This window comes from Psittacula echo (genome assembly GCF_963264785.1).
Source record: "Psittacula echo genome assembly, chromosome: 4".
NCBI lineage: Eukaryota > Metazoa > Chordata > Aves > Psittaciformes > Psittacidae > Psittacula > Psittacula echo.
The window spans coordinates 15,524,632-15,545,875 of NC_137738.1; the positions used below are offsets into that span (position 1 = coordinate 15,524,632).

The 21,244-nt window shown below is 39.3% G+C and overlaps 1 protein-coding gene across 1 annotated transcript in view; it reads left to right on the forward strand.

The window, feature by feature from the left end:
* The window catches only part of USH2A (usherin), a gene marked incomplete at both ends in the record, with an annotated part of 378,822 nt that overhangs the window by 278,973 nt on the left and 78,605 nt on the right, over positions 1-21,244 (forward strand). The window contains 3 exons of the mRNA XM_080614877.1: positions 1,353-1,551; positions 9,886-10,054; positions 15,919-16,140. Of these exons, the coding sequence (XP_080471003.1) occupies positions 1,353-1,551; positions 9,886-10,054; positions 15,919-16,140 (590 nt within the window). The remainder of the gene's footprint in view (positions 1-1,352; positions 1,552-9,885; positions 10,055-15,918; positions 16,141-21,244) is intronic.

Consider the following 21,244-nt stretch of genomic DNA (forward strand, 5'->3'; position numbering starts at 1 on the left):
ATTCCCTCATAGGTGACATTAATTCCTGTTCTGCAAAGGCTTTATGTGGTGTGTATTCCTCTATTTGTACCTCAAGGAAGTGAAATAATAGCTCAGTTATTTTTGTTCTGTTAAGATGTCAAAGTTTATCTCAGCAGCTGCTGTTTCACTGTAACATTTTCACTTTAAATTAATGCTAATTTATGATGTCACTGGCATTCTGACAGTGGCAGTGTAATTGGGACGTGGAGATTAAGAGGCACTTGAAGCCTAAGTATATACTATGCAGTGTTGTTGGTCCTCATGCTGCTCTACGCATAGCATTGGGATCGCCTTCTTTCTAGCCAAAGAGAGCCATAGTGAAAGAAATTTGTGTCTTACTCAACATTCCAGAGTGATTATGCAAAAAATTAAGTTTCATTTGAAATACCAATGTAAACTGTGTACATTCTAAAAAAGCAAATTTCTGTTTCAAATGTCCTTTCTGCCTTTTTTGTTATAATTGCAATATTAAGTGAGATTTTGGAGCAAATACCTGCAAATTATTTTAGTACTAGCAGGCATGCTACAATTTAACATGATTCTTCTCTTAAGATACTTTCTTCCTTAAACTGATGGTGGTCTGATATCAAACCTGAAATCAACAGCAAAATTTTGTTTCATAGACAGTCTTTTGTGGGCTGCTGTAGTCATGGTTTTGCACTCATAATTAGAAGTCTTGAGTCTTCTCAAGTGGGATAAACACTTGCATTTTTTACTTCTAATTTTATGTCAATGGCAATATCTAAGCACAGAAGTAGTGCTTACTGATGCTGTGATGAGTTCTTTTCATTTTGTGTTGAAGAACGCATTTCAAAGTAACATACACATTTTATATAATGTTTTTGAAGGCAGGGAAAAGGCAAGATGAATATAACTCTCCTTTAAATGGTGGCTGAGCACAAGCTGCACTACTGACAGCTCAGAGGGCAGGGGGTGGTCTTTTTGCCCCCCAGCTGCTCTTCCTTCACCAGGTTCATGTTTGAATTGCCCTGACAATACTTCATGTACACGTTTGCTATAGCAAAGGGTAAAATGCTAGTTTATTACACACAAGTTTCCAGAAGTATGAATGAGATGTCTTTTAAATAACAACCTTTAAAGATTTTGATTGCATGTGTGATTTGTTTTCCCAAAACTTTTACACCATTTGGTTATTAAAACAGCTGTGAAATTCACCATCCAAAGGGGTATTTTGGGCACTTTGAAATACTACACTCTGTGTGAAATAGTGTAAAATGGAACTACTATACGTTAATCCTTTAATGTAAATATCCATAGAAACATAAATGCTTTCAATCATTTAACAAATGTTAATTTTCTGCTTATTGTAGATCTCTTCAAATCAACTGGGCATCACCAGAGCAGCCAAATGGCATTATCCTAGGGTATGAACTCTTACGTAAAGCATGGCAGAGGTGTACCCCAACAAAGACTCCAAGGAGCAGCAAAAGTAATAGAATGTGCATCTCGTTAGAATGTAAAAAGCATGAAAATATATGTGGAGAAGTTTGTTATCATCCAGAGCTGAAGGTACATGTATATTCTTAAGTTAGCAATGTAATGAAAAATTATACTTTTAGGAAGAAGCATATAAACCATGCCTCTAGTTATCAGAGGAAGGAAAATAGAGGATTCTGCTTCTTTTACTATTTTAAAGTCAAGGCTCTGATACATATCTTGAAACTTTTTTAAAATAAATAAAAATGTTTGAGCTCGGTATAGGGATATCTGTTCAAAAATCTCCAGCAGCATATGTGAGTCTACTGATGACAAACAATTCTGTTATCTTAAGCCTGTGAGTGTTGTCATTATTTCTTCTTTCAGAAGAAAGGAATTGGTTAGCATTTATGAAGATGTCTTGCATTAGCACGTTGGTTTGGACCAATAGTGCAGTTCTGAAATGAATTTCCAGATTGTTTTCATTTATTACGTGCTGGTTCAGGGTAGAAGTGGTTTTAATACATGCAAACTAAATCACTTGCACAAAAACCTAAGCCAAAACCCATGTTTCAAAACCCCTTCAAATATGCTCTAGCTCTAGGTGGGAAACTTCGTGTTCCCAACCAGCCTGTGCACTAGCTGACTTTACAAGGATGCATCTGAAGTTTTTTCCCTTTGCAAAGCTTTGTTCCATGTGTGTAATGCAGATGTTGATCCCAAAGAATCAGGCTGTAACTGATTCAAAGTAAATCTCACAAGCCACATGTAACAGGAGTTTGAATAATGGGACTTCAGTACCAATCTCTTGAATCCACCGATCCAATCCCATTGTAACAAATTTCATAGTGGGTATATATGTATTTAGATCTTAACTCAGCTGGCAAATCTCTATATATACTTTTGCATCCCCCTTGGATCATTCAGTTTTGCTCAGCTGTGTGTCATAAGTCACACACTGTAAACTACTAGAGGAGATTATTTGCCAGCCTAAGTATTCAGGTATCTGTGGAGAACATGATGGTAGTTCATGTGGCTCCTTTGGCATAAGGTGATTGCATTGGACCAGTTAGAGGCCGTAGGAAATTTTCCAGGTGTATGCAGTATTTCAAAACACCAGTAAAACTATAAAGCTCCTCACTGTGTGAGGAATCAATCCTCAAAGCCTGCACGTCAAATAGCAGTTATTAACATGACTTGCTGTTGGTTCCACCCCCTCCTTGGCTAAATGGTTAATGACTATATTCTCCGGTACAGAAAATCTATTTAGATTCAGCTACAAGTAGGTGGCTGTTACACGACAATGAGGAGCAGCTCTAAATGGGATCCATTGTGATTTGTCAGATATATTTTTAAATTATGGCTATTTTCATGTTATTCTTCATATGAGTTCCTGTTTGGGACTAGGATCAATAGCGTAGTGGGAATCTGTAATGGTTTTTGTTGACAAATGAGGTAGAAAACTCTTAGTTCGAAAGTAAGATTTAATGTAATGGAATAGTGTCCCTATTTGTCAAATGCATCACCACATATTCTGTGACTAAAGTAAACAATATTTATTCACAAGATTCCCTGTCAGACAAGACAGTAATTAAGGGAGCAAGTTATTTGAGGGGTCCAGATTAAAATACAAATCATTCCAGCCATCACAGCTTTAGCTTTTGAGTTTGCCTGAAAGCAACACTATGCTAAATGTATATATTTCTGAAACCTTGCAAGTCAAGTATGGGCATTCCTTTGTTCTAAAACATAAATTTACTTATTTCAGGTTTTTGGCATGGTAGATTTCTAATAGATCTTTGAATGTTTATAAGTTAAATTTGTATTATATTAATTTTAGAAGTTTTCTTCTCCATTTTTGTTTTTTCAGCTTTTGTGCATTTATGGTCTCTTTGAGCTTGGAGAGTGTCCACTTATTTTTATATCTGTCTGACTTTCTGATTTTTTCTAATTAATTTTGCATTATTTTGTTATAATGGTCTCGCTGTATTCTCACAGTTTGTGGTTAGGAGTGGATGCTATTTGCTAAGTAGTGGCTATATCAAAAATGACTAGACAGTCCACAGGAAACTGAAGCACTCATACATAAAATGACAGGGGAGTAATTTTTTTTTAATTAATTGATTAGAATACCCCTCCCAGTACTTTGCCTGGTTTGCTACATGTATTCGCACTAGTCATCCAAAATGTCAGTAAGAGATATCTACAGAGCTCCTGGCACATCCATGTTTCTCTTAAACTGGAATCTGTGACAGGGGCAGCATAAAGCCTTATATGGCAGACCTCTGTCACACGCAGTTATAGGATTCACTGCCAGTCTATGCCAGCATTTATGGTATTAGAACAGGCTTCTCAGGGAAGCTGTGGAATCACTGTCTCTGAAAGCGTTCACACACCATGCAGACGAGGCCCTTAGTGCCATGTTTTAGTGTGGACTTGGCGGTGCTGGGGAACAGTTGGGCTTGATGATCTTGAAGGTCTTTTCCAACCTAGTCAATTCTATGATTCTATGCTAGTATATGTGTTTCCCAGATTCAACAGTCTACTACGCTGAAGTGAAGAAAAGCCACACTGATCAGTGTGTGCTTCTTCTCTAAAGAAAAACTCCCCTCACAATGCTAGCTGCTATTCACAGAATTACAGAATCATCCAACAGTTTGGGTTGGAAGTGACCTTAAGATCATCTAGTTCCAACCCCACCACCATGGGCAGGGACACCTTCCGCTACACCAGGTTCAAAGCCCCATTCAACCTGGCCTATTCACCATACATTAATTACACAGCCAAATACAAAGAAATGCCACTGAGAATTAGATTCTGAGCAATTTAAGTACTATTCAGATCCATAATAATAATTTTTTTCTTGTGGAGTTCTCACTTTTGCTCAGGTGACATATTGAACTTTATATACAAGACACAATGAGTCTAATTTTCTTCTTACAAATTCCTTTAATTCAGGAATATAAAGTGAGAGGAAAACCAGGCCTTTTATACAAATATATTTTGGAGATACTTCTCAGGTTGTTTATTAATATGTCTTTATGGATTTTTGGGTTACATTTGGCATCATGAGCTCGCTATTGCAAGGCACTGCAGAAAAAGAAGGATGTTATAATTTCTTATTAGATAAGAAATCACCAAAATATGAGCCACTCCATCCATAGAAACCAAAGCATTTCAGTAATAGGAATATAAGGGTGTATTTTCACACTACAGCAGAGCAGGATGCAGGTATTCTTCAACTAACGTTGGCTAAACTGGGTAGGTAATACAGCTATAGCAGAAAGTGCTGAACAGCCTGTGTGTAACGTTGCACTGGTGTATGTGTGCTGCATTTGGGATCCAGGTTAGTGTCTCTGCATCACACTGTGCTGGGTAAATAAACTAACTTGATCAGAGCTGTCTTGGGAATCTGTAAAGCAATAAATGACCTTTTCACTACAAGGGATATGTGTACATGCACATTCATGAGATGATGTGGGTCTGATATTAAGCCTAATGTAGACCAAAAAAAGATTCCTGCTATCCTAAATAATCTTTGCATCAGATCTCTACCTCTTTATCTAGTTATCTAGCTTTCTGCTTCAGCATTAGAAATTGTTATTTTAACTAAAGCTAGCAGTGCTATGCCTGGTATTCTTACCCTGGTATTTGTAATCAGACATGGAGTTCTGTATCTATAGAACTATATCCTAACCTATAACATGGTGCTATAATTCTTGAGTGCAGAAGGAATTTAGAAAAAGGGTTTTTTTTGTGTGCAGTTTTGGAGACAAGCTGAGAATGCACTCTCACATTTAATTTTGTCAGGTGCCATGTCCTGACAGTAACAGACCTGTTCTGCTTGGGTGTTTCCAAGCTGGCAAAAGTGACAGCCTATTCCTAGGTGTTTTTAGTAAGGTGTGATCCATAACTCTACCCATATTTGATGTCTCAAAACAGACATCAGCTTATAGTGCTCATACCATGAGGGCTGCAGAGATGCACATCAATTAACAAGGGAATGTGCCTTAGCTTCACCTATCAGGGACCATTATATCAGTAGCAATTAGGAAAGCATTCCTGTATTACCCATGCAGCTCTTAAGCTGTCCTTCTGCTGTTACTGGCATCCTGAAGTGAACACCGAAAATAATGAGACAGGTACAGTAAAAGAAGTAATTAAAACAGTGCCATAAAGGCCAATAATTTCTCTGCACAATGGATCATGAGTATGAACATCCACAGTTAAAAGGGTCTTGACTAAAGTGCTAATACAGCTTCAGCTCTTTTTATTTTCAGTAGCAACAAACTGTATAAATCTGCAGGTAATGAGCTAATCAAATATAACTCTGACCTTACTAGGAAGTACAGGCTTAACTCTTTACTCATTGCAATCAACATGTACCATTTGTTAAAAACACCAGCAGGACTCTTCCCTTTAAGGAGAGGAGAAGCAAAATAGTGGACTGATAGCTATCCTCAAAAGCACGATTTTCAGGAGTGAAAACTACATATCTTGACATTGGTAGAGGATATTCCGTCAATATTTCTGCAAAATTTACTATTAATGCTAGCACTATTTTGCAAATTCTTCCAAGTTCCTTCAGGCTTAGAAAACCTTTAAGAAGATCACACTTCATGTACAGTGTGTGTTGTAACACACCTGAAAGACAGGAAATTAAACTCATTTTAGGAGGGTAATATATAGTGATTTGTAACAGAATAACAGTAATTTCTGGTTATGCATTTTAAGATCTAAGGGTGTTCCAAGTACCAAAGAAGAACAGCAGTTTGAGAAGAGAAATGGATCAGTAAGTATACTTGGAAAAAAGGGTGTCTGCATAGACTCTGAGATAATTTAAATAAAAAAGAATGAGCCTTGCTAATTTAAAATATTCCCTCTCACATGAGAGCATGATGGATCAATCATTACTCGGGTGTTTGCTCCACAGGCAGAAATTTTTAATGAACTCCTGTAGCTAATAGGAATTCCTTAGAGTGTTTTGTGAATTGCTATTCCACAAAGTGGCTCTGGCAGCTAGCGTTTGACAAGAAGGATAAACATGGCTGCCTAGCACATCTGTTTAGTTGAGTAAATCAGTCCTAGCTCAACTGGCATGTGTCCACAGGGCAGGTAATATCCTTTAGCGAAGTCTTCAGCAAGCAGAGGGATTGGTGATGACACACTTTTGATTAAAAGAGAATGGTATAGGTAAGTTTGGCATATTTTTTAAAATTGTTAAAATATTGTGTAATCCTGCCTGGCAGATTTGATATCTTGTTACTCTGTGCTAGTGTCATGGCTGACTGGGCCTTTCCCAGATATTGGAATAAGCCTTTCTTTATGCACAGCCCTTCCCAATCCCTGTGCTCCTGGGCCAGAGTCCCTCTATGGGCTTGGATGGGAGGAGAACTACAAGGCTGATTTGTGAGTAAATCAGTCTAACAATATTTTTAAGGGCTCCCCTGATAGCTAAGGATGAACGTCTTGTATCATCTCCATAGATAGTAAAGATCTTCTGGTTAGCAAGCATATGTCAAGCTTTCAGCCGTCTGTACAAGCGTGAGATCTCCAACCTGCCTAAAATGATGGTGTCACTGTATCTGATAGCTACGAGGCTTCTACTTTCATCTATACAGTAACACCACCCAGTTGGGACTATCACTTTTAGATCTAAGAGGATGAGATAATCTTAACCTTTTGCTACTATAACTTTCAATCCATCTGCTTTTCTTCTTTGTCTATGACATAATTTTAGCATTACTTGAATGCATTTTATTTTATGGATTCATGATGCAGGATCCTTGGGGTGAATATCAATGCAAATAGAAACTAACCGTCTTTAGAGGACTGCTAAAAAAGTGTTATTTAACAATTTACAGCTGTCTACAGAGGATGGTGTGGAGCTACATAATAATAGCACCAACTACATCAATTCGTAGATTGAGATGAGAGTCTGAATGTGTTTTAGAGCTAACTGGAGCCCTTTTTGTAAATTTTCTACAGGGTATTGAGAAATACCAAGAAGCTTAAATAATTTTTAACAAGGAAAAATGGCGCCTGCTGCCATTGTAAAAAACCTGGGTGTTCAGCTGGGGATTTTTTGAGGGAATTCAGGAGGAAAAGGAGAGACATCAGTAATAGTGCAATCTTACCAATAATGATCCAAACAGAATGATTTAGAGTTAGTACTAAAATGGCACTCCCAATGTCTGTGTGAAATACACAGAGCAGCTGTTTCTACTGAGGTTTCATAAGAGAAACATCATTTCTTAAACCCAGAAACACCACATGAAAAGTAAAATGGCTGCTCAAGCATTTCAGCCTGGATAATCAAAGATGTTTGAGCTTCTTTAGCTGAAATATGGAAAGATGTGAATTTTGGGTGATGTGCATCACTTGGAAAGGAGGAAACAGCATAGGCATGACAAATGAAAGCCATGAAAAGAAGAGAAATTGGGCTAGACATCACAGAGGGAGACACAGTCCCAAGGGGCACACAAATTGGGACCAAGAATGTGTGAGGAACACGGATTTGGCCTCAGACACAGGCAGGTACAGCATTTACTACTCTGGTGTCATCTCAAGCTCAGGATGTAGCAAAAAAGACAGGACAGAGGCCATTTTTTACAAATGCCAAGAATTGTTGCTAAATGGGATCTACTCTGAGGGCAGTGGCACAAACTACCATATTTTGATATTTTTAAGAATGCCTTTAAATGACTTGGAAATACAGAGAAACTAGGTAATCATCTAAGTTGCTTGGAGCCAAGTGTAAATGAACTAAAACTTAGCCTGAAGTGCGTGCCAGTCACAAAAAGATATCCAAAAGGCAGGAAGCAGAGAAGAGGTGTAAAGCAGAGTTTTATTTGACATCTTAACTAATGATCTGGAAGAAAGAACAGTAAGTTAATTGAATTCATAGATTGGATTATATTACCAGTGACAAGGTGGACAGCAAAATAATATAATAAGGTCTACAGAGACTCAAAATTCCTGAACAGAAAATTACTAAATTCACCTACGTTGATAGTCTAAAACAGATGCTGAATGAGAATGTATGCTGGAAAAGCAGAAAGCTGTGTGGCGATTCAAAGTGTATAAGGTTATAAAACCTGAAAACACAATGAGAAAACAAGAACACCTTCTGCCCTATCTCATGTTAACTTTGGGTTCCATATTGTTTTTATGTATCTAAATTCTAACTTCAGAACCTAACCTGATACTTCCAAAGGTGATTGCGTAAAGGCCATTCAAAAATTAATAAAACAAAGCATCATCTTTCTGAAGTCAGAAGGAATTTGTTTCTGATTTAAGAAAAGTATGAATATTTTATCTATAGGCATGTATTTGCATTACATTGTAAATGTAAGGCAAGTTAGCTGTCCTGAGCATAGTGATAGGTATTTTTAAATGTTTTTTGTCAGCTAGTAATTAAAATACCTAGGGAAACAGAGGGTCCTTCAAGAGGAACACGTTCTTTTGTTGCTGCTAAAATAACCTGATTTGGAATGTGGTTCAAGTCAGGGATGGAAGTGCACCGTGTTACAAGAAGACAAAGGAGCAACATCTGTGCTGTCCTGACAACTGCCTTCTTTGTCTAGCTGTAGGAGGCATCCTCGTGGCTAATACAAGTTGCCCTGAGTGTAGGTTCTGAGTTTAGAGTTTTTACAACGATTTCCCTGGCTGTGCTCTATGATTTGCTGTGTACACAGTGTGCCATTCCATCGACACAGGAGTAAGTGTGCAAATAACTTTGATTATTCAGGCATATCATTTTCTCGACAACACCTCGAAAGAAGCCCACAATTAAAGGGCCTTTTCAAAGTTCATTTCCATGTAATTTTTTTTTTTCTTAAATAAAGAGCCCTTATGTAAATACTGATCTCTTGAGATCACATTGTCTCTGAAGAACTGTGGTCATAAATAAGTGATCATGTGCTATAAGAAGAAAAATCCAGTTATTTTTATGTGAAAGAAAAACCAAGAACTCCTCATACTGGGGAATACTAATTTTGAGTTTAAAGGGTTTCAGGTGACATGTTTTACCATAAATAAATAAATAAATGAGAATTGGGAATGAAAGAAAAGGGTAGGGTGATGGTAAATTATATCTACATATTGCAATATACTCCACATTGAGAGACTCAAACAGCCTGCAAGGCAAATGAAGATGATTCATATTAGTGGATTATTCTATTAAGGTGCAGTATGATTGAAGGCCACAAAATAGCAGTATTCTGTCAGATACACACTAGTTTATTGAAGCTGATAATGCTGGAGGGCACAGGATTTTAGCCAAGTTACATTTTATTTGACTGCAGTCATATTAGTGTCCATACTAGGATGTTGTACACGTTTTTGTATATGTTGTTTTGCCAGAGAACATATTATGTTCTGTTTAACAGATACTGCCTTACAGCTATTTTTTTTAACTACTTCTAGGTATGCTGTAATGGGATTCTGCACGACAATAAACCTGGCTTCCAATGCTGTGAGGACAAGTACATTCCATTTATTCTTAATTCACCAGGGGTTTGCTGTGGTGGTCAGGTACATGCTGTGCAACCAAAACATCTGTGCTGTGGTGGTTATTACACTAAGGTATCAGTAGGTAAGAGACAACTCCTTTCCAGTGCTTGAAAGAAACAAAACAGCAAAGTTGATGTGTCTGTTAAACCAAGGGGAATGAAAACATAGCAATAAATGTGAGATTTATCAAGATTCCTAGATGTCTTTGAGACTTGTGTTCAATGGGATAAGCAGAGAAAATTGCACTGACTTTGTCTTCTAAACGTGGTATGCTCTATTTATTCAAGAAAGACTTAACTGATGAAAACTGGTGATTTGGTCATTTCTCAGAGAACTAATTTATGCCAAACTATACTTAATTGCAGTAAGTGATGCATAATGGGAAGGGCAGTTCTGCTTAACAGGAACCCCATCAGGCAATTTAGTGGTGCAGTTTAGTTCTCTGCTTGACTTGACCCCATGTGATTTTCCCTAGCCATTTCTTTCGTGGAACAATTGTTTGGGATATTATGGATTACATCACTTCTACTTCTTTCTGCATTGTCTACTCTTTGTTTCTAGCAGTGTTACAGATCAAATTATACATCCCACATATATTCTCTTGGATGGAAATTTATCCTTTCCACAAGGCTGATCATACGTTTATGCTCAGAACTGTTTGGGAAGTTTGCCAAAACTCTTTCTGTCCTGTTGTCTAGAGTTCACTTTTCCAGTTTGTTGAAGGCTTTTTGACACGGAGAGGGGAGGAAAAGGGGGAGGAGAGCCCTTTCAGGGAGCAGTGTGCAGAGCATATATCTCTTTGTAGGCAATTGTGAGGTCAGGAGCTAAAATGCTTCCATTACTCATGCACTGGCACGCATTCCCTCAGCTCAGAAATGCTTGAATTTTTGCCAACACATTCAGCACATCCCAAGTTCTGATCCTTGGAAAAGTAATTCATATATCACAATATTAGAATACCTTCCATGATGTCACCAGAAAATGCTATCACATGGAAGAACCAGAAAGGAGAATTGTGCTGGCCTCATTAATCTCAATGTACTGAAATTGAGAGATTATACTGTGACCTCTGTCCCCATCCAGTGGTCTGTGTTAACTAGCTCAATGTTGTTTACATCAAGAAAGAAAAGCGCAGTGAAACAAAATGTCTTATGTCTGAAAATACTTCTTGTTCAGTCAGCAGCCCACAGGCATGAATAACACAGAATGTTTGAACATGATTTTAAACTCTTTCTTGCCGCATTCTCTTTTTACAAACTCTAAAGGGCAGGAACATGAACAGTGTTGGTCACTTTTTTCTTTTTTATTTTTATAAATATGCTAATAACCACAAGCTAAATGTTAATGTAGGTCACTTTTTGATAAGGATAACAATTAACTGGTAAGACTGCATGGTAGCTTTCAGAAAGAGAACATTTTCAAGCCTAGCTTGGAATGGATCCCATTTTGAGAGGTTAATGAGAAGGTTACTGATCCTTTGTGTCTTATGTCTAATAGTTCTTAAAAAAAAAAGGTTTAACTTCCAATAGATGTAAGCTACATTCTGTGTTTTAATACTTTCTCTGTGCAGCAACTAAATTAGATTCTGAAGAATGCAGGAAAATATGCTGAAGTATCTAAATAGATTATATCTATTATGCTGTAAAAAATTGGTCTCATCTTTTTTTGTTTATTATGGACTTTATTTGATAAAGTTATTTATACAGGAAACTCTCTAAGCATACATATTTCCCAGATGTTGTTTGGCCAGCTTGATAGCTGTAGATGTACTGAAGCACACTGGGCTGAAGGCATGAAGATTACAAATTAGGAAGGCAGGAATCTCAGTTTCTGAAACAGTAGCGCACAAAGAAGTGCAAACATCCATCCCAGAATTAAAATGGGAGGAGAGCTTCTTAAAGCACAGCAGAACAAGTAATGCTACTACCACGCAGGCACCTCTTTGGCAAGGAACGTGGGAGGAAAGGAAGGCAGTGTCCTCCCTCAGCTGTTACATTTGCGCCACCTGTTTATTCCCAACAAAAGCTTCATTGGGTTAAGGGATGTTTGTAATCCCCAACCTTTCAGAACAAAAGGACTGCAGATATTACTTTTGATGAGAAAAATCAGTTTTAAACATCAAACACATTTATTAGCAATCAGGAATGAAAATACTTTAATCACCTCTGTTACCCATCTTCAACAGCAGAACAAAAAACTTACTCCTTCCAACTGACTTTTGAGCCACAGAAATCATTGCAACACAGGAAGGTAAAAGGAAATTGTAACTTTTGGAACACTGGATCAGCTCAAGTGCAGACACTAGTAAATGAAAATTATTGCCATTTACCGTAGTTGTTGTATCCTTTACAGCAGTATCTACTCCCTTCATACCTCACAGTTTATCCCTGTCCAGCCTAGCCCACCCCACCTATAGTGCTGGCATTATTAGCATATCCTAAAGCCTTTTCCTGCAAAAGCTTGTGCTTTTGCTTAAGTAGCAGCCAAGCCCACTAATTGTGATGGTGGTTTCTAATTTTTAAAGTGAGTTTAATCCTTAAATTCTTTGGGAGATGAAGTACTGAGTAACACTGAAAAACTCCTTGAGCAGTGTGAATTAGTCCTTCAAAGTAAGTTTGGAGTAACTCCAGCCAATGAGCTGGCTTCATTTGGAGTTCTGCTCAGATGCCTCTATTCAAACACCCGTACTATGGGGAACAAGAGGAATTAGAGGTGTGTGCACATCTACGGGGATATGATATAATAGGTATCACAGAAACATGGTGGGATGGCTCCTACGACTGGAGTGTTGGAATGGAAGGTTACAGGCTCTTTAGAAAAGACAGGCCTGGCAGGCAGGGAGGGGGAGTTGCTATTTATGTTAGGGATAGGCTGGAGAGTATGGAACTCTGTCTGGGGACAGGTGAGCAGTCAACAGAGAGTTTGTGGGTCAGGGTTAAAGGGAGAACAGTGATGGGAGACATTACTGTGGGGATCTGTTACAGACCACCTGATCAAGAGGAATCTGTGGATGAAGTGCTCTATAGAGAGATAAGGAACAGCCTCATGCTCGCAGGCCCTTGTTCTCATGGGGGACTTCAACCACCCTGACATCTGTTGGAGTGAAGGTACGGCCCGGCACAAGCAATCCAGGAGGTTCCTCGATTGTGTGGAAGACAACTTCCTCCTGCAAGTAATAGAGGAGCCAACAAGGAGAGGTGCCATGCTTGACCTCGTGCTCACCAACAGGGAAGGGCTGGTTGGAAATGTGACGCTCCAGGGCAGCCTTGGTTGCAGCAATCATGAGATGGTCGAGTTCAAGATCCTCAGAACAGTGAGAAGAGCATGCAGCAAGCTCACTGCCCTGGACTTCAAGACAGCAGACTTTGGCCTCTTCAGGAACCTGCTTAGTAAGGTTCCATGGGATATAGCCCTAGAGGGCAGAGAGGCCCAAGACTGTTGGTTGATATGCAAGGACCATCTGCTCCAAGCTCAGGAGTGTTGCATCCCAACTAGAAGGAAGTGCAGCAGGAGGGCCAGGAGACCTCCTTGGATGGATAAGGAGCTGCTCAGGAAGCTTAAAGGGAAAAAAGAGCTTATACAAGGTAGAAACAAGGACAGGCGGCCTGGGAAGATTACAGGGATGTTGTCCAGGAAGATTGGACCAGGTTAGGAAAGCTAAGGCCCAGTTAGAATTAAACTTGGCTAGGGATGTTAAGGATAACAGGAAGGGATTCTATAGTTACGTTGCAAATAAAAGACAGACTAGGGACGATGTAGGCTCCCTCCGGAATCTATCAGGAGACCTGGCTATCCTGGATTTGGAGAAGGCTGAGGTTCTTAATGACTTCTTTGCCTCAGTCTTCACTGGCAAATGCTCTGACCACACAACCCAAGTCTTGGAAGGCAGGCACAGAGAATGAAGACCCTAGGCCCACTGTAGGAGAGAATCTGGTTTGAGACCAGATGGTTGAGACCATCTTAAGAATCTGAACTTGCACAAGTCCATGTGACCTAATGAAATCCATCTGCAGGTCCTGAAGGAGCTGGCAAATGAAGTTGCTAAGCCAGTGTCAATGATATTTGAAACATCATGGCAGTCAGGTGAAGTTCCTGACGACTGAAAAAAGGGAAATATAACCCCTATTTTCAAGAAGGGGAAAATGGATGACCCAGGGAACTACAGACCAGTCGATCTCACCTCTGCGCCTGGCAAAATCTTGAAGCAGATTCTCCTGGAAGGCATGCTAAGGCACATGAAAAACAACAAGGTGCTTGGTGACAGCCAGCATGGCTTCACTAAGGGGAAATCCTGCCTGACCGATTTGGTGGCCTTCTGTGATGGGGCTACGGAACTGATGGACGGGGCAGAGCAGGTGACGTCATCTACCTGGACTTCTGCAAAGCATTTGACGCTGTCCTGCATGACATCCTTGTGTCTAAGTTAGAGAGGCATCAGTCTGATATATGGACCACTCGGTGGATAAAGAACTGGCTGGATGGCTGCACGCGAAGAGTTGTGGTCAATGGCTCGATGTCCAGCTGGAGACCAGTAACGAGTGGTGTTCCTCAGGGTTCAGTGTTGGGACTGGTCTTGCTCAACATCTTTGTCTGTGACATGGACAGTGGGATTGAGTGCACCCTCAGCAAGTTTGCCGATGACACCAAGCTGTGTGGTTCGGTTGATACGCCGGAGGGAAGGAATGCTATCCAGAGGGACCTTGACACGCTTGTTGGCTGATGCCAACTGTATGAAGTTTAACCATGCCAAGTGCAAGGTCTTACACCTGGGTCGGAGCAATCCCAGGCACAGCTACAGGTTGGGCAGAAAAGAGATTCAGAGCAGCCCTGCAGAGAAGGACTTGGGGGTGCTGGTTGATGAGAAAATGAACATGAGCCGGCTTCAGTGTGCACTTGCAGCCCAGAAAGCCAACGGTATCCTGGGCTGCATCAAGAGGAGCATGACCAGCAGGTCGAAGGAGGTGATCCTGCCTCTCTACTCTGCTCTTGTGAGACCTCTGGACTGGAGTATTGTGTGCAGTTCTGGTGTCCTCAACATGAAAAGGACATGGAACTGTTGGAACAAGTCCAGAGGAGGGCCATGAGGATGATCTGGAGCACCTTCTGTATGAAGATAGGCTGAGAAAGTTGGGGCTGTTCAGCCTGGAGAAGAGAAGGCTGCATGGAGACCTCATAGCAGCCTTCCAGTATCTGAAGGGGAGCTATAGGGATGCTGGGGAGGGACTCTTCATTGGGGGCTGTAGAGACAGGACAAGAGGTAATGGGTTCTAACTTAAACAGGGGAAGTTTAGATTGGATATAGGGAGGGAGTTCTTTACTGTAAGGGTGGTGAGGCACTGGAATGGTTTGCCCAGGGAAGTTGTGAATGCTCCATCCCTGGTGGTGTTCAAGGCCAGGTTGGACAGAGCCTTGGGTGACATGGTTTAGTGTGAGGTGTCCCTGCCCATGGCAGGGGCTTGGAACTAGATGATCTTAAGGTCCTTTCCAACCCTAATTATTCTATGATTCTATGATTCTGTGATTTTGGAGGAGGCAAGGAAATTTTTTGCTGAAAAGCAGGCTGACTGTTCTGCTAATCATAGCAAGAACAAACTCTCTTTATTATGTAGCTGCCTCCACTTAAAGGTTTTCAGTTGTACTCTTATATGTACAGAAAGTATTTTTGTTGCTCTCTCAGTTTGTCTTTGTCATGCTTGCATTTGGATATCATACAAAGTCTTGGCCCTGAATTCATGAATACGTGTTTCTTTAATTATTATTACAAATTATTATAATACTTTCATAGCATTCTTATGTACTGAGTGATTCATTTCCTTCAAGTGGAATATTTTGTACATGCAGCTACTAGTGTGTGAAACCAAACTTGTTGCTCTCAGAGGAAAGCCTCTCAGGGATTTGAAGAGCAATAAATGCATAAAGTCTTCAATTGCATTCTTAAATTGACAGGAGAAGTATGTTGCCCTAATGAAGAGCAAAACAGAGTTTCAGTTGGAGTTGGTGACTCTTGTTGCCAGGGAATGCCTTACTCCATATCGGGCAATCAAATCTGCTGTGGTGGAACCCTCCATGACAGTTTCAATCAACAGTGCTGCGGTGGAGAAGTCATAAGCACAGATTTGGTCTGTTGTGGTGATGAAGAAAAAGGGACTGCACACAGACCTGTCACAGGTATGTGATAAGTTTTTAAGAAAGTCAGTCTTCATCTTTCTAAATCTCTTCTGTCATCAACCATTCAGCAGTGATACACTAACATTGAAGGTGTGTGTGCCAATTTGTTGAAATGATGTTGGATTTTACTCACCTGTTCTGATAGACTACAAAATGGTGAGCTTTCAATAACCCTTCTTCACCTTCATCCAAAGGCTGTAGGGGATGGAAACACTAGAAAAATTAGAAAAGGAGTACATGATCTTTCATTATGCCAGTAAGAAAATAGGAACAGTCTCCTCTCAGTGAGTAGAGCAGAGCTTTGACTTAGCCGCCTTGTGTGCTGCCATGCATTCTAGTGCAGGAATTTTCCATTCGCTCTGGAGATGTGGGGTTAGTCACCTAGAAATTGAAGATTGCTATGCTGTCTGCTTGGTGGTCTATGTCCCTTCACTTGTGCATCTACATAGGGGTAAGCTATTGCAGTTGAAAATTAACAAAACTTAATCCCTAGCACTAGACATGTGCTCATATGGTGTATCCCATTAATCTCCTGCATACCACAGGAAATTAATTCATCATTCAGAGGTACAATCTGAACCCTACTTCCTCATAAAGCACTCTGTGACTAGCTGGTGACAGAGATTGGAGGTATTATTACAAACCCTATTCAGGTATTTTCATGTATCTTTTCTTTCCACAGTTATTAGACAAATTATATATCATCAGCCTTAGGCTTTCTCAGCCTGACAAAAAGGCTTCAGAAACAATTGCAGTCTCAAAGGGGAGCCTTATTTCAAAACACAGAAATAATGAAGGTTTAGTACCCAGTTCTGCTTGGTGTACAAAGAAGAGTGATGCAGTGCTTTCTCCATATTCCAGTTTGAACCTCTAGTTATACAACTAAAGATCTTTATATATAGCTAAGAATCCAGATCTGAAGGCTGAACTCATTTCCCCGAAAATGAGCTTTATCTTCAGTTTTCTTTTTTTACCTTCACTAGATCCTTCAGCTGCTGTGGTATTAGAAATGTTCTAGTTCTGAATTGACTGCCAGGAAGGGCTAATCAGAAGAGACATTGCAACACATTCTGGGGTCTGTCTGCTATCCTTCCCTTCCAGTGGTGACTCATGGATTGAACAGCGCTGCTTGCATGATTTTAACTCACCCTTACTGTGATCCCTAATTGTGCCTGATCTCCAGCATCTACACAGGCTTACAACATCAGCTCTGAGCAAGGCTTTCTTACATAGCCACACATGGTGTGGCTGCCACAAGACGGGGCTGGCTCATAAAACATCTCTTTATGTACTTTATTACTTAAACTCTTTTATTTGCCTGCAGGAGCCCTTTAACAAAATCACATTGAATTGACTTTCTCACACCAAATCAAATCTCCCTGGTCCCAGTTCAGTTGTCTTTGTCAATATGTATTTTATAAATGGAGTGAATTAACAGATGCTGTTGGAACAGAACTGCTGGGGTAGCGTTTATGTTTTTACTGCTCTCTCTGGGCAGATGAGTTGTGTAGGAGTGTAATACAGGTATCTTGGGATGAAAGTTATGTTCTTCATTTCAGTATATATATATTGTTAACATTTTTTTTTCTTAAATACATATATTTAGAAAACCTTTCTATCCCTCTTTTTAAAATGTGTTTAGCCTGTAGCGCTCTATCATTTACACCATTCTTCATGAGAATGGGTCAGGATGGCATTTTTTTGGCTATTATAGAAGAAAACTGCTCTTTCATCACTTACAGGTTTTCTGTGAGGACTTTATGCTGTGAGCCAGCATACAGCTGAACACAAATACAGGTTTGAAAGATGAATTAGTGCCGTAGTTGAAATGAGATGGTATTCTTTTGCATTAAGCATAGAATAGATTATGGTTCCTTATTATATGGTATACATCACGCTCAGTATGTTTTTCTTAATTTCTTAGAGTAATTCAGCCTTGCTAAATGCATCATGAAAATGCACAAGCTAGGCACAAAAATATACCGGCTCCCTATCGCTATTATTATAATGATTCTAATGGAAAAAATACTCTCACATTAAAACATAATTTACTTATCATTACCAAATACATAAGGAGAATTTTGCAAGAATATGGTAGCTGGAAATCTGATCTCAATGCCTAGAAAGGGAAGAGGTATCAGGGTGGCTTTATGAAAAAGCTAAAGTGTTTCTGAAGCTCATTTTGGTAGTTGGCAGTGAATGCCATGTTGAAAATATAATGACCATTTAAATCTTTTGGGGGGGGGAGTTTTAATTACTTGAAAAAAGTCATGCAGGAAAAACATGATCACTAAATGTGCAAACCTTGTGCACTTCCTTATTTTGTTGCACAACCAGTTTGAAAGCAGCATGTGTCTGCCCAATCTAGACACAGGTTTGCGCTCAATGTTTTTTAAGGGCTTGAACCATAGAACTTTTTCTTTTGCAATTATATACCTTTTTTCAGAGTCTGTCTTGCAAAAGGAGATGTCTTGTTCATCTCACATTACTCTTTTAATTGTCAGTTTCTTAGGTTTTCTTTTTCACCCCTTGTTGGCCTAGTTTAGTGGGGTGACCATAGAGACATCTACTGGCAAAGGCTGGCAGTGATGCCATTGTATACACATCCTGAGCCTCACGGCTGCGCTGTGATTGTGAGTTGCCCATTTCTGTCTATAAAGGATAATGTCAGCTAAAACCACTCTTGGATTTTCTGTTAAAGAAAAAATAAAATAAAGCTAGTAAAATGCCACAATCCTGACATCCCAGGCTTATGCTTTGTACTGTTGTGGTTCCTGATCAGTAAGAGTTGCAATACCCACGTGTAAGCCAAGGATTTTTGGAGTAGTTTGCAATGTACACTGGCTCTGTATTTTGCTGATCCTCTAGTCTGGCTCCAAAGGCTAAGCCTTTTAATACTCATTTTTTCCCTTTTGAAAGCATTGGTTTTGCAGATTTACTAAATTAGTAATTCATCACTCAGCTCTGTTTGTAAATTTTTTCAGTTGCTGGGGATGAGCATGAAATAATTGTTGACAGAAATCACTGTTAGCAGGAAGTGTCTTTTCCAGCCCATGGATTTTCTTTTTGCTGGAATGCATTATGTGCCTATGAAACATAAACATATAAAACATGACAGACACATTCCAGCTGATTTATAAACAAACCATTTGTATTTTGGTATTTTGCTGAATTCAGCAAGGGTTTGTAGGAATTTCTGGATCCTTAAGCAAATTGAATAAAGTGATTTTTTGAAGGCAAATCAATCCATCAATATTACCCAGTCCTATTTTGGGTTTGGGTGGTTTTTGTTTGTTTTTTTTTTAAGCATATTTAAAATCGTGCATTTGAGGTGTCAAGGTTCAGGAGTCAAGTGCTACATGTGATAAATTAAGCAAAGGTCAGAGGCTATGCAATGCAGTTTCAGAAGATTGTCTACCTCTGCCTTTGCAGCTCATTCATGCTGAAGTGATGCACTATGGGAATTACTACCAAACTCTGCTCTGCAACATCTGCTCTCCCTAAGTGAGTTAGTGCACGTCAGACATCTTTATGTCAGAATATTGCAGTGATGGATGCAGTCTTCAGAAAATGCTGCATAAAAATCTGGTGTGCTGTTCTGGCCATTAAGTGAAATTACTATTTAAATTAATGGCGCTGTCACAGTTTATCTGTGCAAGGAATGAACGCTGATTAGGGTATTAAGTAATTAGCAATTTATCACACTGGAACAAGGTTGATAATAATTAAAGAAGTAATGGTTTACCAAAGAAACTAGAAAGGGAGTCACTTCTTGTTATGTGAGTGAAATCTTGGCTGAAAAAATTAATTCAGTTAAACAAAGATGAGGTTCTCTGGGAAAGAATACAGCTTTGTTTGTTTCAATAGGAAAACAGTTCATTATCAGCATTTTAGTTTGCCTGTCAAAAGTCTCTTGGGGCAGAGTTGCTTATTAGTGTTGAATTGAGTTATTTTCTGCATTAATTCTCTACTTAAAATTGGTAGAATCCTAGGACAATTTGGAAAAAGGGTGTGATGAGGAGGAAGTATTTACCTCTTGGAGAGCTGGTGATCATGGTTTGATTGCTGTGAATAGAACCAGCCCTGAAAAAAGGGAAAGTATGTAAGTAACATCACCATTTTCAGTCATTCCAATGACTGCAATGAAATGCTCTAAATGCTTTAGCAGGATCGAACTCTTAAAGGGTAACTTTCATTATGTATGACTTCCTAAGAGATTTGCTGCAATAAATGGCAGTGAGACAAGTGGCCACTTTTGCATGTTTTTTAAATGCATACCTACTATAGAAAAACTATGTCAAAGACAAACTACCTTATAGATATAACAGTATATTACACCCCTGGTTCTTCATGTGATATCTTTCTAGCTGATTTAGTAACAACACTGATTTCATTGCCAGTTATTGAGGTGTTTGTAGCATTTGGTTCACAGTTAAAATGCACCCAATTCTTTAAATGGTGTGGGGTTCAACACCAGTATTTCACAGGTGCAGAGTGATTCATGTGAATACATATATTTTATATATATAAATGATCAGCTTTTAATTTTATAATAGAATTATTTAAAATGCAGATTATATTTAAATATTAACTTCTCACAGAACAGTTCTCTGTATTCACTGTGAATATTTGGCAAGTCACCCATTCGGTTCTACATACCTAGTATGAACCCCTGCTTTAAAATATAAAGTAAGACATGAAACATTCTCGAATGCTTAGATGCACTATTGGAAGACTGCCCAGGTGAGGGGGGATGAATGAGACCTGACTGGAAAGTACACGGAGAAGCTTTCCCATTTTCCACATTTCTAAAGGAAATTTTCATCAACAGTCTGTCTTCGCCCTGTTGTGCACAGCACCTTGCTATGGTATTTCATAGCACAGGTTCTTCCAGAAGTTCAGCAATGGTGTAAGTTGATTGTAGGGGATCCCTGTTTATTCTTCTAATTCTTGATTGTTTTCAGTAGGTCTGGAAGTCAGGACGCTTGCTTCAGTCACCTCACATTCGAATTTAGTCTCACTTTAGCTAAATCTGCATAATTCCAGCTGCTGATGGTTTTATGCCAAGCTGTATTGCATTCTGAGCTTTCTTCTTTCTTATCTA